The sequence below is a fragment of the Parus major genome, chromosome 2, assembly GCF_001522545.3.
Source record: "Parus major isolate Abel chromosome 2, Parus_major1.1, whole genome shotgun sequence".
In the NCBI taxonomy this organism is placed as follows: Eukaryota; Metazoa; Chordata; class Aves; order Passeriformes; family Paridae; genus Parus; species Parus major.
Genome location: NC_031769.1, coordinates 66,953,977 through 66,978,078, shown reverse-complemented (window position 1 = coordinate 66,978,078; position 24,102 = coordinate 66,953,977). Strand labels below are relative to the sequence as shown.

The 24,102-nt window shown below is 47.2% G+C and overlaps 1 protein-coding gene across 4 annotated transcripts; it reads right to left on the bottom strand.

The window, feature by feature from the left end:
* Positions 1-1,157: 1,157 nt before the first annotated feature.
* On the bottom strand, positions 1,158-22,421 carry IRF4 (interferon regulatory factor 4). 4 transcript variants are annotated; one of them, XM_033512101.1, is made up of 12 exons: positions 21,971-22,421; positions 21,731-21,818; positions 19,165-19,248; positions 16,765-16,953; positions 14,879-15,173; positions 14,188-14,374; positions 13,310-13,398; positions 12,607-12,748; positions 10,738-10,845; positions 9,012-9,365; positions 4,974-5,086; positions 1,158-3,014 (listed from the first exon to the last, which is right to left on the bottom strand). In XM_033512101.1, exons 3-12 carry the CDS (start codon positions 19,209-19,211, stop codon positions 2,871-2,873), a joined length of 1,668 nt encoding a protein of 555 aa, XP_033367992.1. In that variant the 5' UTR covers positions 19,212-19,248; positions 21,731-21,818; positions 21,971-22,421; the 3' UTR covers positions 1,158-2,870. The 4 variants fall into 4 exon arrangements, with proteins under 4 accessions (XP_033367992.1, XP_033367991.1, XP_015473528.1 ...); XM_033512100.1 differs by having other exon boundaries at positions 21,731-22,421; XM_033512102.1 differs by having other exon boundaries at positions 1,163-1,224; positions 21,731-22,421.
* Between the last annotated feature and the right edge of the window lie 1,681 nt (positions 22,422-24,102).

The following is a 24,102-nucleotide window of genomic DNA, read 5'->3' as shown; positions in this document are numbered from 1 at the left end:
ATGCCTTTGGTGTTGACAGGAGTAAAACATGTCATTTACAACACCACCGAAAACATAACAGGAAGGAAGTAGACCTCAGAAACTATAAACAGAATTTAACAGAGGTAGGAAGTACCTCAAATGCTTTCACATTGTGACTGTAAAAAAGATACTAAAAGGAGCAAATGTTTCCAGGTTGTTTTTTTTTTTTCTTGTTTGCTTTTTGTTTCTTCCCCACTTTAGCTATTCATAGTTATTTTGAACAGTAAGAAATGGTCACAAAAGTAAATGCAGCTTTAAGTCCTCATATGCCAAACAATTTATGGTACAAATAACAGCTTGATTTTCCTTCCACTCATCCCCCTGCACCATTCCTCCAAGCAAGTTGAGTTTGGTCAGAAATTGGATGGTGCTGTTCTCTCTCCCTCCCTACGGCTGCTGGCTTTAAATTATGCTACTTTAAGGAAAATAATTAAAAGCTTGTTCCCAAGCCAAAAATTATAATGCACCTCGATAGTCAATAGGAGTCTGCACAAAAAAAAAGAAAATAATTCTCCCCACCATTTTCAGATGTTTCACAGGTCTCACAAATGTATTTCACACCTTGCTTGCTCTGTAAGCTCCTGTGCCCAAAAACCCCTCTTAGGACTCTGACTTCAAACAAAGAGGGGCTACCTGATAACTTCCCTCCTATTTGCTACTTCACTACTTTAGTTCTTCACTGCTTTACCATCCTCCTTTTCACCTCTTCCTAGCTTTACTCACTTTAAAGTGCACTGGAAACTATAACAACTAGAAGCTAAGTGGCAGCCAGAGGATCCCCATATGCTGTGCTGGGCAGGAGAGTACCAGCCTGGTCCCCAGCCCCAGAAGCCCTGGAGGGGCAGGGACAGAGCATGGCAGCACCAGATCCCCAGCTACAGGGCTCTGCTGCACTGTCCATGGACCTGGAAACCAACAGCCGAAGGAGAACCTCCCTATTTTCCCTTTTTCTGCTACCTGTGGCTAATACTGCAGACATTTCCGTAAACAAAAATCCTTACCTTTTGACCTTTCTCTGTACTTTTGGCTCAGAACAGAGTTCCCCATAGACAGCCAGCAGCGCTGCCCAGGTTCACAGTGGAGAACCACACACGTTAGATTTGTCCCACTACTGAAAACAACACATACACACCGAGTTGTTAGGGAAATAGAACTTTATTCCAAGACGTGAGCTGAAGCAATGAGCATATGAAGCAAGAACCACTAGAAAAAAAGTGAAAAACACATCAAATATTTGTATTGTACCAGTTAAGTTTGAACACAGAAGTCCCTTTCAGTAAAATGTATGCGCAGGACAAAAGCACATGCGAAGCTCAGATGGTCACCTAGAGCATTGCTTTTAATGTCTAAGAACGAGGTTTCCCCTACAAAATTCTTTAAGCCAGGAAAAAAAACCCTTCAAGTAACGAAGTAGAAATGATCTGTTCATTCTGCTTGGCACTGTGGAGAAGGAGGGGGATAATATATCCCAAAAGAGTATGCATCTTTAAGATGTATAAATTCAAAGTCCCTAAGACAAGTCTGCTGCCAGACCAAGTACCGTTTTTTTCTTCTTCCTCATTTAGGAAGTCAAGTGAGCTAAGTCTGCTAAGCACAGGGGATCATGTTCTGGAGTGAAAGCTGCTAAGATCACATGGTCTGCCTGCCAGCAAGGAAACGTCATTGACGCACACACCCAACAGACCTGTTCTCTTTGTCTTGTAACGGCACCCTATCACCGAAAGCTGCAAACTGCATCAAATTCTGCAAACATTCAAACAAGTGTTTCCTTGACTGTCTTAGTACAGGAAGCCAAATGCTGCTCTCCTCGAGCTCTTCCTTCACATTCATTTTAGTACCACTGGAAGAAAGCTGCAAGTGCACACAAACAGCAGAGCTGGCTCTGCTTAAGTCAGAGGTGGTGGTTATTTTAACCTGGCTTATGCATGTGACATCAAAAAGGGGTAGCTGGACCATTTCTGTGCTATTTGCCAACTTCATTCTAATGCATACATATATACATACATATATATGTGTGTGTGTGTGTGTGTGTATAATGCATGCATAGTAGCTTACAAGTGTAAGAAAAATGCAATTTATTTATAAACCTGCTCTTTGGGACTCTAGAATTTTAGTGGTTAATCCACTAAATTCACAGGTAATATGAGTTGAATGGTCACTTTCCTTAACACAGTACCATAAATGTATCACTTTAGAAACTGCTATCATGGAGGCTAATCCAATAACAACAATGGCAGCAACAAAATTCATTGTCAGGACAAGTGTCAGTCAGGCATTAAAAAAATATGTCTCTGAAGAATTGCATTGTTTTCAAAAAATACACTGAAATATTCTATACAAGAATATAGGCATCACACTTATGAATCTAAATTTATAACCACTTACATGAATTAGCTATTTCCAATAAACCATCTACATTTGCTACCCAACTACAGTAGCTACAGTTTCAAATTGGGAACACCGCAAATTTATGTACTTTCCCTGAGATCAGTAATCCAAAATAAATAGCCCTGCAAAGGTAACAGTGTAAACTCTGGATTTAAGTCTTCTGTAAGGATCAGTCCTCAAAAGCCACGGGGAACATTAAGCAAACGTAAACACAGCAATCATTTTGTCAGTTTCGAGTTAATTCTCAGTGACAGTGGAACCCTATGGGAGACGTAGCATCCAAATGTTGAAGACCAGTCATTTTTATTGTACAATACAGTTGTCCTAGTTGTTCACTTTCCTATCATTGAACCCCTGAACATATCCAGCTGGGATTGTGGATCTCCAAATAGTGACCCAGATCTGCTCTTCCACTCTGCACAATCTTTACAGCGCCTTTAAAACCACTCTTTCTGAGGTTCTTACTCTTGAATTGAGGAATGGCGAATAGATCTGTGATAATCCTCAGGACTAGTCACAAGTTCTGGTAAATCATAGCCCCTCAGCAGATGTCCACTGTTTTGTTGAGCAAAGTAGTACAGCTGCCTGGCAAACATTGGTTCAACCTTAAGAACAGACAAAATGTTAATCAGACATGTGACAAAACTTCACACTCCTCTTCTTAGTTATTCAGGGTGACTTTAAGTTAATCACAAGATGAGACAAAAGAGTTCTGCTTACCAGAACTGGAACACAATTCCAACAGTCTCACTGATCTCTGTTTTAAGCTAGGTCTTGCCTAGCCTAGCCTACCTAGCTCTGCTGCCGAGTTCCTCACTACCTGCATGCACTCCTTACATTCACCACCTTCATTTAGAAGGGATTATAGCAGTGACACAAACGATGTATGAAACATTGCAGTCCCTTAGCCAGGCCCAGGATGTGAGGAATGCCTGCAGGACACACATGCCCAAGGCCACTCGAGATCTGTTTACATACATATTGAACACACCAAAAGTCCTGTCTGCATTGCAAAGTACTTTGAGGACTCAACTTGAAATGCTGGAGACTTCAGGTAGGCTGAGGTATGTCACCAAATGACTGTGTCTGAAGTTAGATTTCAGCTTAACATCAAGGTTATGCTTGTTTCTGTTCATTCAAGCTCTGATGAGGAATTTGTTCAACCACCAAGTGGGATTTATATGAGTTAACTCTGCCTTCACTTCTGCCTCTTCAGAAACCACCACTCCCTCTCAGGGCTTTGAGCTCTGACTAAATATTTGAGCTGCACACTGAGAACTGCGAACCTGAAGCTCTCCTTGCTCTCAGTGGAGGACAAGCTGGATGATACTTCTCCACAGCCCTCTCCTGCTGGTCAGCTAATCCCTCCATATTAAAAGACACAGTAACTGTTTCGGAGGAATTAAATGCCATGGTGGAGATGGGAAGGCAGTGGGGCAGGTGCCTCAGGCAGCCTCTGGTGCATGACTGTTTGGTGGGATGGTAGAGTCCCACCAGCCCACAAGTCAGGACAGATCAAGAGGATGAGCAGATTGAGCAATTGGTAAAGGGGAAGCAAAGCTCTAGAAAGAGCAGCAGGTACAGGCTCACAAAGAGGATGCCAGGACAGGAGATGGATAAGGGGGCTAGAGAGAGGATCTAGGAAGGAGGGATGGAAAGGTAGAAAGCCAAAACAGGAACAGAAAAGAGCTGAAGAAGGGTCAGGAATGGGCAGCTATCTCTAACTAGTCACTGCACAGCTCAGGATGGATTTGTGAGCTTCTCAACTTCCACCCCAGAGACCTCCTAGGCAGAAGTGTGGCAGCACAAAAGCTACACAGCCTAAGGAGAGGCCACAGCTTATGGCAGAAGTCTGACTTGGGACCCATCCTGCTACTCAAGGGGCTTTCGAAAAATTTAGAGGAAATGCCAGTTTTCTTCTCAAAGATGCTTTCTTCTCAAGTAAGCTAAGCCCTGCTCCTAATGTGAGCATTACCACCTCTCTTGTGGTTTTATGGGCCAATACAGCCAATTCAGAAAGTACCTGGTCTCAGTCTCTGCCATCACCCTCTCTCAGAGAGCATCCCGAAACAGCAGCTTTGAGTGTGTGTGAACTGAGGTCACTCAGCCCACGAGCCTGACACCTACTGAGCCCTGAAGCTGCACAGGCAGCCCCTGCATCCCATTAAAGGCTGAGGTCCTTGAGATGCAGGCTGGGATTCTGGAGCACCTTCAGGTGCAGTGGGTGTAAAAGCACCACATCCTGCACGGGCCAGGCAGCCCAAGGAGCTGCACAGCTGGGCTGATGGTGACAACAACACAGCCCAGCAGTTCCAGGTACATTTCCTCTTTAGATGGGATTTACAACACCCTCTGTAGAGAAGGAAAATCGGGTGCTCTGCCCTACTGAAGGCTACCAGTCAGTCCCTGGCAGATCTGGGGATTAAACCCTGTTCTGGAAAGTGCTTCATTTTCAACAATTTACTACCTCCCTCATAATCTACATGAGGCACAAAAGCCTGACTGGCAGATTCATATCCTCCAAGGAGTGTGCTTGTTTTAGGTAAGGCAGAAATCCTACTTACATGGGCTGTAATTAGTTTCCTCTGCCTCTGTGGATCTGGAAATTCTTCCCCAAAGCACAGAGTGACCTGGTATCTTGGCAGTGGACGTCCATGGTGAGCAAAGACTTGCAAGTCTGGGAAGAGAGAAAGCACCGTGCTGTGGAACAATCATTGGAGACAGGCAAGCATCACACAGCTACTCACTCACTCCCACCACCAGCATGGGAGAGAAAAACAGAACAGCAAAAAGAAAAAAAAATGTTGGTTGAGATAGAGACAGTTTAATTGGTAAAGAGAAACAAACAAAGAAGACAAAACAAAGAAAAACAAGTGATTGATAAAGCAACCGGCTGACCTACGCACAGCCAGTGCCCAAGCAACAAGCAACCTCTGGCAAATTCCCCCATGCCCTGTTCTACTGCAGAACACAAGGTCATATGGAATGAAATATCCCTCAGCTGGGGTCAGCTGCCCTGGCTGTGCCCCTTCCCAGACTCTTGTCCGCCCCAGACTGCAGCCTGTGAGGGCAGCGTGAGACACGGAGAAAGCCTTGACATTGTGCTTGCACTGTTCAACATCAGCTAAATTGTCCCTGGGTTATCAGCACTGTTTAGGTCACAAATCCAAACCATAGCACCACATGGACTGCTAGGAAGAAAATTAACCCTGTTCCAGTCAAAACCAGTGCAGGCCAGTAAGAAAGACTTTGTGGACGACCCTGGAGCACAGTGGGGAAGATAAAGTAACTCCAGGGGATGATGAGAGAGGTTGGGAAAAAGACAAAAGGTAAGCACAAGACACTGAGTTTGGAGAATTTCCCTTAGATCAGGGGGAGCTAGTTACAACACTTCAGCTTTTCTGTTTGCTTTATCTTACAGTTAATTTCATGTGCACAAGCCAAGGTATCTTCCAATTAGAGCTTCCATGGGACCCCAACAGCAGAAGCCCTAGAGCAGACACTACTGGTCTCTGGGAACTATTTAGGCAGACACACAAGAGCAGCACTGAAACCAATGGCTTGGTAGTGCCAGAGACACAAAATACTGCCACAGCCAAAATTTAGCCACAGCCAGCCCGTCACAGAGCCACTGCCATCACTGTGCCCAGTGAAGGACACTGAGGTAAGGAAAGGGGAAGGGCTGTACTTCAGCCATGTACTGAGACAGCAAAAGAGCTTTTTGTGTCTTCTGTGCCCCTGCACTCTCTTCACTAACCCATAACCTTGCGCAAAGTGAAATGATCAAATTATATTATTATTATTCTAATAGTCAGTGTCCCCTGTGAAAAGTAGCAGGGGAAGCCTGTGTAAAGTACTTCCACTCAGACCAAAATCTCCAGCGTTGAGGACCAAATGTTGTGGGTTTGATACCGCATTTCCATCCAGAAAAGAGAAAATTCCATCTAACACAATATCCTTGCTAAAGTGTGTGTTAAGTGCTGTGTTTCTACACAGCTGATAGGTAAATATTCCATTTTAATTTATAACCCTGTTCATGCTTTCTGGAAAAAGCTGCAATTAATATTAAAGCAAATGTATTATAATGAAGCACCCTCCCTGCTAGACAGGGAAAGGAGAGCCTTAGAACTTGATAGGACAAATGCATCTTTTCCCAAAATACACCCCTGCCATTCCTACTCTAACTGCATGCTTTTCAGACCAAGGTGTGGATTCAGTGGCTACCACAACAGCATCCCAGCCCTGGCTTGGACTACCACTCTTACTGAGAGGGCCAGTAAAACCATGGGCAGCTCACTTAAAGCATGGAGTAAAGTGGAGCTTTCCCCAAAGTCTCCCCAAAAACCCCTGAAGAGTGCCATGAGCTCTCTGGGGACAAGGCAAGAAAGAAGAGATATTTTCCATGGGATTCTGCTTCTCTCTATGCTGCTACATGACAGAGAAGGACAATCCATCCAAGGCCAATCCAGCCATGCTGCTAAAATGCAACTTCTTTCAACTTCCTCTTTCCCTTGGTTTACTTGGCCTCAGCAGTTCTCCAAATCCTGAATACCTGTGGGAGTGTCCATAGCACAGACCTGGAGAAGAAAGCCCTTTCTTTCCCTCCACCAGGATAATCATGGTTTGAGGTCAGCCCTGCACTCCTCCAAAACCTTCCACTCGCTCCTTCTTCCTTTCCAGGCCCAAATGCGCTGTCCAACACCAAAGGGCTCCCCATGTGCCTCACCAAACCTTTCCCACCTCCTGATATTCCAGCTCCAGCTGCCACTCCTTGTCCCACCAACCGCTCTCTGGCTGCCACCCTCACACTCCAAGCTCTCCTCCTCTGTTCTTCTACTCTCCACCCAGCCCAATTCACAACATTTACAATACACTTATCTCTCTCCACAGAGACCATTCCCCTGGTTGCTGATTTATTGCTCCATTTTAGCTTTCTCAGCAGCAGAGGCTTCTCAGCCCAGGCCCTGATGCCCCAGTGCAGTTTGCAGTGTAGGGCTCAGCTCCTCAGTGGTTTCCCAAGAGCTGTGGTTGGTTCATAGCAGTTCTCTATCTGTCTATCTCTCTGCTGTTCATGACTCTCTCTCCTGGCAGGGATCTTCTGCCTCTCTTCCCAGGGAAGCCCCAGTTTCCCAGTGCAGGGGGATCCCTGAGCTTGCTTGCAGGCTGGGACCTCAGCACATTCAATTAAAATGCAGGTATGACAGGCCCACGGCAAGTCACTTACAAACTTCACTGAGCATCATCATATGCAAAATCTCACTTTGCACACACCACAGACTCTGACTGCAACCACACACTTGGGTTTGCACAGGCACTGGTGCATAAGTAATTTAGGAGGGGTGAAAAATAACTATTGCTTGAGCTTATCTTTGGGGTTAGGTGTCTAAAAAGAGATTTGGAAGAACCCAGAGCATGTCTAAAAAACCACCTGAGAAAAGGGAAAGGGATTTCCAAAACCATCACCAGGCGCAGAATTATACATCTTTAAATTAGCATGTGATTGAAGCCCAACCCAACACCTGACCTCAAATTCCCCTTTCTAACTGTCAATTCTCACATCTATAGAAGATTTCTCTCTTTAAATGCATTTTTTCTTGGCTGTTTCTCTAGGACAGCACATCAGCCTTGGAATTTAAAGAATGCTAAAACTGATGGAGTTAGCTTGTTGGGGTTCTTAAATTTTGCAAGGCATTATTGCCCTGAGAGTGTCATCTGGACATGTCATCTGGAGTGTTAGTGATGCCCTGTTCTAGAAAGAAAACACACCAAACCACAGCCACTTAGTTCACCTCTAAGTAATGCCAGAAATGTCAAAAAAAGGGCCAATGTCTATTCCTGCTGCCCAAGCTGTCTCTGGGACAATGACCATCTCCCACCAGCTCCTCTGGGTGGACAGCTCTGCTCTCTCTAACCATTCAGGTGTGCTGGGAAGTGGGGTCAAGGCTTTACCCCTTCTCTTCAAAGGCTGGGGAAGGCACTGTCCTAAAGCATTCCCCTGCTCCCTCTGCACTGCCTTGTGCAAAGTGAGACCTTTCCAGAGAGTTCTGGTGAGGTATGCACCTCCTTGCTCAGAATATTAGGCAGTTCTGAAATTCCAGGGTTTGTGAAATCCTTTTGAACTCCTAAATATCCTTTAGACAATGGCATAGACTGGAAAGAAGGCTTGCTACTGAAATTTGTATACTCTGAGCAAGACCTCAGGCTTGCTCTGGGTAAAGCTGAGAGGAGTGCAGGTGCAGACCACAGACCTATCCAGGACTTAGACTAGCAAATCCAAGATGAGGATCCAGTTTTCTATGTCAATTTATGGAAAAGCTATTTTGCTAGGTTCCTCTACACATGCTTTGTGTAGATCTGTGAGGGACTGGGTGTCACCAGCTGAGCCTCAGTTGGCTCCTGCTGGTCTGTGCAGGGGCACTGAATGTGCAGAGAGGGCAGGAATTTATAGGAATACTCACGATTCAAGTACCCCTCGGCTGCATTTGCCCAGAAGTATCAAGGGGCAATTCTCATTTTAATGAAAAAAGCACTCCCATAAAGCTGATGTGGACAGAGACCAGCTGACATTTCCAAAAGGGGGTCAAAGCCATAGTGGGAATTACCTGCTAAAAACTGCTGGGTATCAAAGAGCCTGCATGTTTGGTCCCTCTCCAGCTTGTTGGGTCGGTCACTGCAGAGCGCCAGAGGCCCGTCCCAGTAGATCCTGCTTTGGCAAAGTCTCTTAGCATAGAGGCCATCAGGTGCCATCCATAGAATTACTCCTCGTTCCAGGTGGCTCAGTAGTTTTTCTATGTTCTTCCTCTGGCCATTATCCTCTGGATAAGGGAAGATAACTTGGTCCAGGCTGCTGACCTCATAGCTTTGGCCGTGGGATATCCTACAGCCTTCAGGGCTGGAAGTTGTCACCTCCTTCACCAGTATTTCACGGTAATATAAGCAGATGTGGAGTCGGCAGTCTACAAGGAGAAACAAACAGACAAACAAAAAAAAAACCCAATCACTGTGATACATTAGTATGGTTACATTTTATGTTTCAGATCTGTGCTGAGGCCAAAAGACAAGTTTGCATGAGATTTCTGAGCCCAATGGTCAGCACCACCCATATGCTCATATTAGTCAAAAAAAAAGAATATAAATACTAAATTTTTTTTTGGCACAATAGCATTAATACTCTCTCATCTTATTAAAAGGGCCACTGATATATGGGAATTTGGTAGGAACTAAAATCCCACAAACTTCACATTTCCATTTAAAAGGAAAAATCTTCACAGAAAAAACTGATGTTGGTCACATTTTCCAAGTTCACGTCACAATTAAACCCACTGGCTCAGTACACTTCCTCAGATTTAACAAGGAAGTAGCTGTGTTTTCCCCCAGACTTTGCATAGAAAAGGCTTCTGCACAGGGGACCTGCAAACCTGCACTCAGCTGCCTGGAGAGAAACAACTACTGGCTCCAGCCCCAACAGGGCTGTACCCAAAAATTGCCTGCATTGCTTTCAAATGGCCATTTGGTCCACTTGGCTGACTCCTACAAACTCACATAGCACTGAAAAGATATATATACATATACATACATACATACATACATACATATATACATATACATATGTTGTACACATAGGTTCACATACATGCACAAAAACACACTCATCTACATACACTGACCCTGATTCAGGAGAACAATCCCATTTAAGAAACCCACCAAGTATCACTTTACAGGTCTATCAATTATTTCTGTGAAAAGCACATTCCCACACCCTCTGCCAGAATTACTTAGAAAGTTCCCCAGCATCCAGCCATCTCCAAACCTGGCTGAAATAACTTCCCTTTTCTGTCCTGAAAATATTTTCTTTTTTTTTTCTTTTCCACCAGGAATAACAAAGCAGAGCAAAGTCAGATGGCACCAACAGGAGCACTACAAGGTACCCAGGTAACACCATTTTGGGGGTGGGGGGGGAGTGGGCTCCTCCAAAATGAAAATCTGAGCCTTAAGTTACTGGCACTCCTAAACTGCCAAACTCCCCAAAGTTTGGGGAAGGTCTGATTTGGTGTCTCACCAAAGCAACCCAGCACTAATATTACAGGCCAACGAAGCATTTCCAGCAGCTTTAACCACCTCCATCCCTTGGACCTGGGGCTGGAAGTGCTTAAGTATCCTGGAAAACAGAGACTTACAGCCATACACCAAATTCATTCACTAAAAATGTTTCTTTTTATTTTTGTTTCTTTTCTCCTTTCATCTGAAAGGAGAGATGGTGCCTGGGCAAGTCAGAAGTGGGAGTCTCTTGTCAAGCTCCCCAGGAAGCCTGGGGGTTACGGGCCTTACCTGAGAGAGCGAGGGCTTCACCAGACCTTATGCTTGGCTCAATCGGGATTCCAGGAGTCTGGGACTCAGGAGGAGCACAAGCATAAAAGGTTCCTGTCACCTGACAACCTGTTTTCACAAAAAAAAGTCAGTGACAGCAGCCTAAATCCTAAAAGAAAAGCTAAGTCAGAGATCACAGCAATGCAAAAGTGCCTTTTCCTGGGCCCCAACAGAAAATCTCTCTCTCTTTCCCCTTCTTCTTAAAGAGTTCCTATTTCCCAGTTCCCCCAGGCAGGCCAACTCTATCAATCACTCCAGATGTTACCTGGACTGTATTTTCATTTGGATCTGCATGAAATCGTCCCTTAGTCTTCCTTCATACCCCCTAGTCCTTTTCCTTACTTAAGATGTTATTCCATTAGAAAAATAATTTACATTTTTAACTAGACCACAGTGTTCTTAAAAGTCGCCTGCATAAAACAATTCATATTTCCAAAAAACTTTACTAACGATGGGTATAACAATAAAGCTGGGATTAACACTCTTTAAATGCAGGAAAGAAAAATGTGCAGCAGGAGATTATTAGGGTTTTATTAGCAGAACTACCATTAAACTGTTCCAAAAGATGTCTTTCAGTAAGTGAATTATACCATGGACAATTTATGTTTTTCCTCTGTTTCTTAATGCCAATAGAAGTCTTTGGAGGATGATGCAAGTGACTTGCAGACAAGCACACATTACCTTTCCCAGTGGCAGAACCCACCACAATCAGGAGCTGGAGAGACAGGGATAAAAAAACACCCACAATCTCTTGAGGCGTTTTAGAGCCCGGTGAGAAACACAGTATCAACCACTAACAACTACCTACAAAATTCAGCAAAGTATCCAAATGTGTATAAGTGCTGAAAAGGTTATACTTCATGGCAGAGCTCATTCTGCTCTTGCTGCCTTGATTTTTTATTAGCAAATAACTCAACCAAAAGCAAAGCATCCCGCCTAATAATTCCAATACACTGCCAGCAAAAGTTGCAGTACACTGAGTATTTCCTTTTTAGAAGATCCAAAGATTTCTCTGCATCAAAGCCAGGAGAGAGCTGTTCTCTGAAAATGCAGCACCTACTCCAAGGGTCCTTTCTTGCTTCCCATTCTTTTCTGCCCTTCTGAACCAGGTGCTTCTCCTCACAAAGCAAATGCCTGCATCCTCAGGTGAGTTACCCTGCAAGGGTCTACAGCTTGCAGCCCTTTCTCTTGTGTTCTATTCCCTGCAGGCTTCAGCACTGCCAACTTTCACAATTTGGGCTTTTTCCTACAGATGCAGAGCTTGGAAAGCCATGATTGTGTCAGGCTCTGCTACTGTGAGATCTTTGGGGAAAGAAACATCCCGTTATTCAGTTTCTGCTGTACCAGCCCCAAGAGAGTCTCAATCCATGACAAGTTGTCCCATTGCCACAGCACTAAAATGAAGTAATAATTCCAGCTTTCCTCTAGGGAGAATAATGCCAGTCTAACCCACAAGGCTGGAGGGAAAACCTCACTGGTGTATGCCTCAAAAAGTCCAAAATCAGAGAGAAAAGCTAAAGAACATATGTTCCCATTTGGGGTTTTTGTGAGGGTTGGTTGCCTTCTTTATTGCTCAGGGCTTTTGAGACAGCTGAGGACTTTTGGGGGCTGATTTCTATCAATGCAGAGAACTGCACAGCCCACACACCACACATAGAGTGGCAGTGAATGCAAGAGCCAGGACAAAGGTGGCTCCCTTTCCAGGGAGCCCAGCACTCCACTCCATCCACATCTGTTAATTCCAATCAAACCCACAAATAATAAGCCGGGAACCTAAGGTTCCTCCAGGTGGCCAGCCTCAGCAAACAGCTCTAAACAGGGGTGTCTTACCATTCTCACAGCCGGGCCCTTGCCAGTGATGACCGCGAGCGGCGAAGGGGACGCTGGCGCACTGGTAGGGAATGTCAGGATGCGGCTGCTCCGGGGCAAACTCCCTCCAGTTCCGTTCATGGGGCACCATGTAGTTGGGTACCTATTCAATTTAACGAGGTATTCTTTCAGTAGGCAGCTGTCAGAACCAATGCTGTGCATTGCATCAGCTTTCTCATCTCAGCTCCTTGACTTTCCCTGCCAAAGCCCATGGAGGTCTGGGCTGTGCCCAGGCTACGCGGATGGCACTTGGCCACCACCACCAATGAGGCTTTCAAATAAGTTTCTCACCACTGGTGTAAATAATAAGCAGAGTGGAATAACAAAAGGCAGTCAAAGCACTGCTGGTAAATGTCTGCTTGAAAGAGCAAGGCTTCATTGGGTGCTTGCATTCTGGCATCAACAGAATGGCAGTGCACTAGGAACTGTCGTCCAACAGTAAAGAGCTATTACTCCGGGATAAACAACACCAAGGGAAATCAATTGCCCTGTGGCCTCATCTGACATTAGAAAAGTTGCTTCTCAATTTCTCAGTTTTCATAATGAAGTTTCTTCACAGAGAGAACCTGAGAGCCCCAGCAGCAAGGACAGACATAGCACAGAGCACAGAAATTGTGAGGTTCAGTGCAGAGGCACCAAGCAAAACACTCAACTAATGCCATACCTGGGATGGTAGTGCAGTGTAAGGAGATGTTATTGGAAAGGGATGGTTCATCATTAATGGCTGTTCCTCCATGCTGATCTGTTTTGCACCTGTGTTCGCCAGAGGGATGAAAATAAATTATGTCAACCACATCTTAAGGAAATCTGAAATTGACACATTAAAGACAGATCCATAGAACCTGCCACTGAACAGAGGGAGGACCAAAATGCCTTCCAGCTCCCACTTAGGACTGGATTCCCCAGCCCCCCTTGCAGCTAGCTCCAGAAGGCAGTCTGTCCCCTGGGCTCTGCAGTGCCCCACAGCACAGTGTGTCCCAGCCCAGAGCACAAGGATGCCAAGCCTTTGCCTCTCACAGGCCCTGCCTGGCACCAGGGCCTCACTGGAGAGCAGGCATTGCCCTGCCCCTGCCCTGGAGACTGCAGACTGGGCATCCCTCACTCCCAGCTCCTTCCCGCCAAGGCAGCTACCCACTGTCTCCCCCAAAATTGCTCTTCCCTGTATTCAGAGCCAAGATCCAGCATACAAATTTTTTTTTTTTTTTTTTTTGCCTGTCCCCTGAGCCGCCTGCTTGGCTCTCACTACACAGAACTGGCAGGGAGGCTCCAGCTAAAAGAGCAATTCCTCCAGTGATGTGCAGGCGCCTGTCTGCATCTTCCTGCAGGGGATCCCTCTCAGGGCTCCAACACAAACGCTAGCAGTCCTCCCGCAGACGCAGCCTCTCAAGGCACCAGAACAAGCTGCACTTGAGCCCTCATTTCAGTCCCTTAAAAGACTTAAAAAGGCTGCAGGGCCATTCCAGAAAAGCACACTTCAGTCCTCATATGCTTGCAATGAGACATATTCACATTCTGTTACACAGGGAATTTGAGATGCTTTACCTTTTTTGGCTCCTTCTGGCACTATTCTGTACACTTTATAGGGATCTGAGATGTCCAGCTGGCTTCTCTCCACCAGTTCTTCAAAGTCATTGCTCTTGTTCAAAGCACACCTTAATCTTGTCTTCCAGGTAGGGGGATCTGGTTTATCAATGCCCTCTCTGAACTTTCCTTTAAAAAGAGCCCAAGCCTGGAAACATTTCAGATAATCAAAAGAGCAGGAAAATGGAAAAAAAAAAAAAAAAGGAAAAAGGAAAAGAAAAGGAAAAAGAAAAAGAAAAAAGGAATCAAGTACAAGGTACAATGCCCAGTGCCTGAAACATCGTATGTGTGTGTGCTTACATGTGCATGAATTGTTCAAGAATTTACTCCCTACAGGCTTAGGCTAAAAAACCAGTATCATGGTAAGGTACAAAAAAAGAGTTTAGTGGGCATCAGAAAGGGGAATGAACATGGAAACAGATGTGCTGCAGTCCCAGAAGCATTTAGCTCCACGCAGAGAATTGTGGAAGGGTGGGCTGTCCCGCAAACACAGGGACACCAGGACACAGCCAGCGCCACCAGCCAGGCAGTGTCCAGCAGCAGCCAGCCAACAGAACCAGCCTGCAGAGGCAGGTGGCAAGGATGGGATGGTGAGGGGCATCCCTGCTACCCTGCCAGTGTCCCACAATCCCAAGCCCAGGCTGAGCCTTACCTTGAAGAGGGCGGCGTCCTCCTCCCGGTTGTAGTCCTGCTTGCCAGCGTGCTTCCAGGGGATGCGGAAGATGCTCTTCTCGTCGTTCTCCCACACCAGCCCAGGGTACTTGCCGCTGTCTATCTGGTCGATCAGCCACTGGCGGAGTTTCCCATTGCCACAGCTCACTGAGTTCATCCCGCACTCGCCCGGCTCCAAGTTCATGCCACTCACGTCCGAGGTTGGGCAGGGGGTTTTGGGGTGCCCCACCAAGCTGACCTCTCCACACACGTCCAAGCACCGGCTCTCTGGGAGGCTGCGGAGGAGGGGGAAATGGGCAGGATGTGGGGAGAGACAAAACCACAGGTCAAGCGCTGGGCTAAGTCTGCACCAGCGGTGCCCGATCTCTAATGCCACACAGACCACACCAAACAGCTGCCACGGCACGCAGGGGGGCCCTGGGGGCCCCGGGAAACACGGTACGGAGCCTCAGGAAACTGGGCACAGCCCCCCGCAGCCCTCCCCAGGCACTGCCTGCGCTGCAGACTTTGACAGACTTCCCCCCGTCCCGATACTGTTCTGCATGAGCAGGCGTCGGTCGTTGAAATTTTTACTGTAAGTGACTTAAGGCACAACTCCCTTGTCCTGCTGAGAGTTCAGCTGGCGGTTTACTTTTCAACCAAAAGAGGAAAAAATTGCATTAAAATGTACCTGAGTGTGATCGTGCACGTATGCGATGTGAGACATACCACGCACACGATCCAGAGGGCTTCACATGCAGTTACAGTTTATATGGCATCTCTCTAGGACTCCAAAGTAGCTTTCCCAAGCTCCCTTCAGCACGACACACTTGAACACATGATGTCCTATACATATCTACCCCTCCAACTGCTCCCAGCACGCACACATAGCAACATTCAAATCTATAACGCTGCACATACCTAAAAGTGGAAAGGCAGCAACCCACAGAGCCCGGCATAAGGGCACTTATGTCCCCAGGGACGTGGGAGCTTGCAGCCCACCACACAGAGCCCTATAGCTGCGCGCAGAGGCGCAGAGGAGCAGCTCCACAGGGATGGGCACCCGCTGGCAAGGTGTAAACGCCGGGACACCGGCACCAGGGATGGGGACCTGGCGTCAGGTTTGTCTCACCCATCTGGAAAATGCTTGTATGCCTGAAATCTTAGTTTGTGGGGTTTCCGCTCCAGCCCCCCACCATTACATCTAACAAAATTAGGCGATTCCTCACCCAGGAATCTTCTCCTCTAGCCACGGTGAGCCTTCCCGAGCCTCTTGCCGGACAGGCGCACACTACTGTGGGCAGATGGGCGGCACAGCCCCGCACCCTTCACACCCATCCGCAGGGGCAGCATCCCCCCGGACACCAAACCCGGTCCCCCGGATCTCCCTTGCACATGGTGCGTCTGGGGGGATGGGGCGCGTTTGGCACCACGGCTCCTCAGCGCGGAGCCCGTAGGAGTCCGTGCGAAGACCCCCAAAAAGTCACTTTCCCCCCTTTCACTGTGCACCAAGCGGATCCCTTCCACACATTCCCGCCACCCTCCCGAGGGTACCGGGAACCAGCCGGGCTGGGGACCGGTGCGCGCCTTCCCCTTAGGAGCAGATAACGGGCGGATATTATTTATTTTGCTTTAAATTAAGGGGGAAATATAATGAGTCGGGGAGAAAATAAAAGGCAAAAAAAAAAAAAGAAAAAAAAGAAAAGAAAAATAAAAAAGGCAAAGGGCTCGCTCAGGTGCCGACAGCCACAGGAGAAGCCCCGACTGGGGGAAGCCGAGGCGCCCGCACCGCCCACCCCGCCTCCCCGCCCGGCCCTCCCGGGAGCTGTGTGCCCGGCGGGGCCGGGGGTCCCGGGGGGCTCGGCCGCCCCCGCTTACCTCGCTTACCTCTGTCTGGGCGCTGGGAGCGGGCAGGGGCCGCCGGCTGCCGGGCGGCTGCTGAGACGGGGCGCAGAACGACTGGGCCGACGGCACCGGGAAGTTTCTTTATATGATGGAGGGCGTCGTGCCGGGCGGGGGGGAGGCGGGCCCGGGCCCGGAGGTGGAGCCGGCGGAGGAGAGCGGGGACTTGGCGAGCTGGAAAACATCTGAGGCAGTGACACATACCCATTGCTGGTAAACACGCTGCGGGCGGGAGGGCGTGCAGCCCGGCGCCCTCCGCGTCCCCGCTGGGTTGGGTTTTTTTAAATCTGTACAAACAGACGCACATACATAAATAGCCCGGGGAAACTCCTACCAGTGAGAGCCGGGCGGCTTTTACTGTAAAGACCCAGCTCGCTACGCCCACCAGAATCGTCCTAGACGGCGCCGGCCGGGCCCCCGGGATGCTCGGGGAGACGCGGGGGTGTCCGCCCAGCCGCCCACGCCGTGCCCGGGATCGGTATCCCCTGCCGGCACCCTCTGCGACCCAGCCCCTCTTTGCTCGGGTCACAGAGCCGGGATCGCGGAGTGGACACACACCCGCCTCCTTTCCCCCCAGAGCTCGGTCTCTCCCCGTCCAGCCGTGTTTGGCATCCCGAAAGGTGTGAGATGGGGGGCAAGGCGGGGGGCAGCAGCGGCGCCGGTCCTGGAGGCAGCGAACTCCGACGGGGCGGCAGCAGCGGGAGCGGGGACAGCCGCCAGCCCGGCCGGGAGCGGCTCCTGCCCCGCTGAGCCCAGGGCATGCTGCCTCCGCAAAGCCCATCTGGAGGCACCAGGACTGGAAGCCACTCGCCCGCCTGCCCTAACGTGGTGGGAGCTGGTGGGTAAAGGAGCGAGCTCCGGGCTTGCATGAAAGTCTCTCTTGCCGCCTTTCGGGTTTCAAGCACGTGTTTTCGTGCCACGACACTCTGGGGTTGTGCTCTAACGTCCCCAGCGCACATCCATCCACATCCTCTCTGCTGCAACGCCTCAGGTCACAGAATCTGTCACCGCGCTGCGCCGGAGGTTTAGGATATTAATTGCAAATCTTCAACGCCATCTTCTGAAATTTAAATGCAATTATCGCCACGTTTGGAGGGAGAAGTGAGAAGTGCAGGCGTTTTCAGGTGTTTGGTTTATAACACACCATCCGTCCTCTAAAAAAAGCATTGGCAGGGCCAGTATGAAATCCTTTCAGTCATGAGCTAAGTCATCTTTGGAACATTGTAATACACGTTTGAGATTGGAGGTGACTGCTACCATAAATCAAGACAAGTAACCACAGCTTTACCAAAAGGCATCTGAAAGACTTTCTAAAAATCCAATTTCATTTTGTAGGGTTAAGACTGTGCAGTACTCAGGGCGCCAGCTGTAATTTCACTAAGTATAAAACCATCTTGAAATATACCACTGTAAAAGGAACACTTCTCATGTCTTCTCTTTTGTGGTTTTTAAATCAGCAAATTCAGGACCAGGGTGAAACATGCAGATTGGATCTGCACTAGGTCAAACACTTCAGGAAAAAAATAAAAACTTCTTTCTCAAATGCTGGGGAATATTTAAAAAAAAAAAAATAGTTGTCCTTGTCGAAAGAAATCCATGTAAAGATGGAGCGGTAGGTAAGTTGCGTATTAAGAGAAGATAAGTCAATCATAGAATCCCCAGAGAGTTACATAGGTAGGAAATTACCTGGCTGGGTGGTTGGTTGCTCTGTGTAGCAACAACTCTACTACAAAACTATCTCCAGTTGCCTAAATGCTAGAGGAGATGATTAAAGCCAGACCCCTAAATGCACACTCGGCCTTTGCAAATCAGTCCTCTCATGAGTAAGACATTCTAATCTCATCAGCTTTGCTGATTTTGTTACTCAGTGTTTCTGGACATCACCCATTCTCATCGAAGATAGCAAAAAATATGTAGGACCACCATTTTGCTCTGCAGAGTAGAAAGCTCTGATCAATAACACAACTGTGGTGTCCCCATTAAATTCTGCATCTCTGGATTATCTTTTTTGCCTATCCTAAGTGACAATTCCTCCCTTACCAGCCTTGCTAGAGACACGAACACTCCAGCACCTCACACTGTTCATCTGTTTCTGGTGTTTTCCGCACCACTGCGAGTGCCTGACTCTTCAAACCTTACCCAAAAGCCCTGCTGTCTTCATGGAAGTTTTCTGAGCTAATGACTCTTGTGAAAATGCTCTTGCTGCTGTTTAACCACGGCAGTCACCACCGGGCCCCCTGTTTTTCACACTCTTAAGGTCACACTGACTAAAGGCATGCCAGGAAAAGTGACTGTTTCTTCTCAACAGTCGCTCACAGGTGACTCGGCGCACAGGAACATGGCTTCTGCTTTCACCAAACCCCTCTGAAGTCCCAGCTGACTCACCTGGGAATTGCACACAAGGTACAAAAGCGAGGAGAGGCAGACGTCATCTCAAAGCCGCTGTCAAGGGCTCTCTGAAGTGGGTCCCTACAGAAAGGGGCAGTGCTGAGCCATGGGGCACGCATATTGAATGCTCTTGCACCCAGGAGTTTACGTCTCCTTTCCTTCAGGAAGGTTTCCCTTCCTCTCTGGGTACAAAGGCTTTCCTGGCTCCCTAAAATACCACTAGGTGAGCTCAGTCCCTTGGCCAGGGGGACCTGTTAGAGGTATGCCAGAGGCAACAAGTCTGGCAGCAGAGACCTTTTGAGGACTGTGGCTTGTTCAGGGGCTGTCTCTGCACCAGAGAGCATGAAATCCCCTCAGGCATCAGCACAGGGGGAGTTCCACGGTGCAGAAGAGGAACCTGCAGAGGGGAGTGAGGGGTGCCCACTCCCTGGCACTGCTCTGGGCTGGGGTGGGAGGGCTGTGCTGGCTGCCCTGGCGTTCCATCTGCACATGGCTCTGCTGGGAGTGTGCTCGTGGGGCAGGTCCCAGTGCTCAGTTAAGGTCTGGCCCTCTGCACTCCGGCTGCAGCGCAGAGCAGACCCGCCAGTGAGCAGGAGCATGGCAGCGAGTGAGCTCCTTCCCCAGCTCTCCTCTCAAGTGAAGCACCTGGCATGGGCTCTTCAGGAAGCCAGAAAACCTTGTGCTGAAGCCCTTGACAAACGACAAGCATTTTCAGAAGTGCATTAAGCTCCTAAAAGTATTTTTGGAAGATCTGCAACTACCTGTCTACACCTTTAGCTGTCCCAAAACCCATTTCCTCAGGTGGAGAGGTTGCTGGTGGCACAGGTTTCTACCGTGGGGTTTTCATCCCTCAGAAGTCCTTGCCAATCCCTGGTTGCAAGTCCCTGTGGAATGATCCTCCACTGACCAAAGCAGAACAACTCAGACCCAAAGAGGGGCACTGTTAAAGCCTCCCAACACCACGCTTCAGTCAACGGCTCTGAGGCATGGGGTTGAGTTCAGAAGTCATTCATACATCAGAAAGATGTCTGTAGTTGTAATTGCATGAATTCAGAGACACTGTGGAAATTCAGGGCAGATTTCTGATTACTTTGATTTATTCCAGCAAAGCACCTTATCAGTAAGCAGTCTAACATGATTCAAACAAAAACAACAAACAATTTTACACATCTTTTATTGTAGTAACTTCAACTTCTGGTGTCATAAGAGTTACTTTCTCATTTTGGAGGGGTATTTGCAGTTCCTCCATTTAAAACAGTGACTCCTAAAACAGTATTAGTCAGCCATGTATTTTCCATAATACTAATTGCAGAGACATTTTAAACTACTAGAAATAAAGCAAACTGGCAAGCATAGTTACGTCTTTCAAGCAGAAGAGTCTCACAGCCCAGAGTCTCACAGCTGACATTATTTTAGGTAGATTTGGTGGATGTTTTCTTTTCTTTTCCTGTACTTCCCCTCTGCTTCATAGCCAAGAATATTTCTAACCAATTCCCATTAGTCTGCTTTCATGCCTCTGTACATCAGCCTGTGCATGGGACTGAAAGAGCCCTTCACCACATGTCCTTGCTCCTGAGACATTATAGGATCATGGATTCAGCTATGTTGGAAAAGCCCTTTAAAATCTGCAAGTGCAACTGTTAACCTAGCACTGGCCAAGTCCACTGCAAGGTAAGACAATACATTAACTGCAAAATCTATTTTTCAGAAAAATCTGCAAACTAACATCACATAAAAATGCTATTCTGTGGCTTTCCTTTGGAGAGAGAAAGTTGGCAAGCACATCCAACCAATGTGGCACACAAGCAGTGTGGTGCCCTGTCCCAGTGCCCAGATGTCAGGCCAAGAGCTTGGAAACCCTGGGTTGACACTTTCACCTCTGTAAACCAACAGCAAAATTCGTATGGACTTCCTGCTTCTCAAAGAAGAGAGCTCCTTGCCTCCTGATTGAACAGCCTACCCATCTCAACCTGTGGTATTACAGCTACTTTCATCAGCAAGCAGCAGTCATGAATCTTAAGAAGAAGGAAAAAAAAAAGAAAAAAGAAAACTAAAGGAAAAGAAAAAAATAAGTAGTTTTCAAATAAAAAAAAAAAGGAAAGTACCTGATGCAGGCCAGGAGCTATTGAGAGCAACCTCTCCCTTAACTCAGATAATCTGAGACTTCCATCTCTGCAGGGCAGCTGCCAAGGACTGCCTGAGACAGCTGGCAGGGAGGCAAGGGAATCATGGTCCTCTGCCAGTGATGTGAGGAACAGCATGGTCATGAGTCCCCTGTTCCCTGGAGTAACAGGTCCAGCTCACTGTCACCTGGGAACCTGTGTTACCCTTCATCCAAGAGGAAGAGGCAAATTCAAATAATAGGATTTATCTTTTTCCATATCCAACCTCCTTTATTTGCAGTAAAAAGATGGGGTGGCAGGTAGGAACTTCAGACCATCAGCCCACCTGGCCAAATTCCTTCAACTACATTGTGTCCTCAGAATATTTCCCATAAAGGCAGTTTACAGACTGCACTTAAAGACATCCCAAATATGATGAGCACTGACAAAAAAACACTTACTGCAATTTGATCACAGAAGTTATGCCAAGCTGAGGATGGTCTCTCACCACAGCGGAGAAGTGGGACTGCTCCAGAGGTGGTACCTGATCTAAACACAATTTATTAAAACAAAGAACAAGAATTGCCACCTTGGAAACATTCCATGTTTGGAGTCTGTGTCTGAACTGTGGGTCACGCAAGGAGAGGGCCAGGCTGACACTTGTGGGAAAAGTACAGACCTGGTGACAGGGGTGCTCTCACCTTGCTTGGGACGACCCCGGGATCACTGTCTTAAATCCATTCCTCCAGCAGGGAAGAAGTGAGTTTCCAGGGAACTGGGGAGCACTGAGCACTGTGTGACTGACACATTGTTTAATTCCTGGCATATTCTGAGCTTGTCAAGAGTCTGTGGCCAGATGACACTCCAAGTGCTGGACACCCTGGGATGCTGTGAGAGCCCCATGCCCAGGGGAAGGGAGGCTGCATATACGACCACTTTAAATACTTTTCACTTTAACCAGTTGTTGTCAGCTTTCATACCAGCAAGTGTAAGGAATGTGCTTGGGTTCCTTTTTATCTAAGTTCACATAATTCCCTGGGTTCATGTCTTGGTTTGAGAAGACAGGTGTCTGCTAAGGAAGGCAGGAACCTCCATTGAAATGGAAAAATGTCAACCCTCCTCCCCAAATTATTATAATCTTGAAATCAAGGGGATCTCAGGCAAAGATATGGGAATAGGAATAATAATTCTTTACTAGGAAAATTAAAATTAAAATGCAGTAGAAAAAAAAAAACAAACCAAACCACTGACAGAGTCAGAATACAACCTGACACCCTGTTGGTCAGGATATTGGTAGCAGTCTGATTAAATGGTGGCTGCAGTTCTCCTGGAGTGACAGATGTATCTGTTGAAGCAATGATCCTGTAGAAGGGTGTAGTTTTCCTCTGAAGGCCCAGTAGTGCAGATGAGTCCAGTCTCTCTTCTCTGAGAATCCAGTGGAAAAAGGCTGCCTGTGGTGTTCCAAGTCTCTGATCATATCCAGGTAGGAATGCTTGACTCCTCCCCTGGCTGGAGCATCTCACAATGGAATGATGTCATTTTATCAGTCATGCAGTGAGACTCAATGGCCCATTAACAGAAGATATCCCCTTGGAGGGAGGACGGGTTGGGGAGCAGATAAAGAACACTCCCCCCCTGGTTTTAACACTTGTTATAGAATACATATTTTTGGTTACATCTCAGATTGCAACCCAAGACAGTTCAAAAGATCAGCTTGGTTTTGGTTTTTGGGGGGTTGAGGTTCCACTTCCAAGGAAGTGAGCTGCAAGAAGCCCTGTTAAAAATTAAAATGTCTTGGAGAGGGGTGGAATTAGGTTTCACTAAAACCTAAGCACTGAATTTCAAAGAAGCCCACAAGATATATACTGCATATGTATCATCCATTCTGCTCCTGTTACTTACTACAATTGTCCACTAAATTTAAAACTATCTGGGGTTTCTGTCCTTTTAAAACTGGAGCATCTTTCTGAAAAGCAGTGTAGAGCAGGAATTTAAATGATAGAGAAAGGAACTCAGGTGGAAGAGAGCTTTAGGAAGTTCTACAAAAGTCAGAGATGTGGGTGCCACTAGGATTTCCCTGCTCTGAAGAAACTGGGAGGATCACCAGTGGCACACTTGGGGCACATACAACACTGTGGAAGGAGCTTCACAATTTCAAGCATAATTCGGTTTCATCCTGTCTTGCTTAGTGAGGGGTAAATCCCCACCCCAGATTTACTGAACAGATGGTGATGACACGCAGGTCATTGTGAGAAGGAGGTGGTGATGGTCTAGCAGTTTGTTACATTCTTCTTTCTGATAGACAAAAGAGGAACCCAGAGCCCCAAAGGAAAAATACTTAGTGACTAAGGAGGGCTATAATCTAAAGTATTTAAAGAAAAAGAAAAACCCATTTGTATATTGTTCTTCTTCAGGCAGCAACAAAAATAACGTGCCTTCATTTTTCTGTTGAGGAGACACCAGGCTCATCATTCACAGGGGCCCAGTGTGAGTTTGGCTGTGATCTACAGGGAGTGAACACTCAAGCCCTAAATGAATGTACTGTGGTATTTCACTTTGAAAAGAAGCAGGTCGGCTGTATTAGATGTGCAGGAGAATGATTTAAAAGGAAACAAGTCTTTGTAAACAAGGATTTCGGTGGAGGGTGAGAATGGGGGGTAGCAAGTCAGAATTTCTCCTGCTATCAATGATCAATCTAGCACGTACATAAACTGGTGACGGCTTTCTAAAAGTTTTCAAAAACATGTAACAGCAAATCCAACCAAAAATCACTTTACGGCACACCAGATGAACCACTGCATGCTCAGTGGTTTCAGCTCTAGCCCTTGGATCA

What these genes read in the sequence shown, in the direction of transcription:
- IRF4 (XM_033512100.1), bottom strand. Translation starts at nt 19,211, where the DNA reads ATGACGTCTGCCTCTCCTCGCTTTTGTACCTTGTGTGCAATTCCCAG. An exon ending in CTCCCAGCGCCCAGACAGAG is followed by an intron (nt 15,174 to 16,764) that starts GTAAGCGAGGTA and finishes CCTCCTCCGCAG; the next exon opens with CCTCCCAGAGAGCCGGTGCT. An exon ending in TACCCAGCAGTTTTTAGCAG is followed by an intron (nt 5,087 to 9,011) that starts GTAATTCCCACT and finishes CTCTCTTCCCAG; the next exon opens with ACTTGCAAGTCTTTGCTCAC.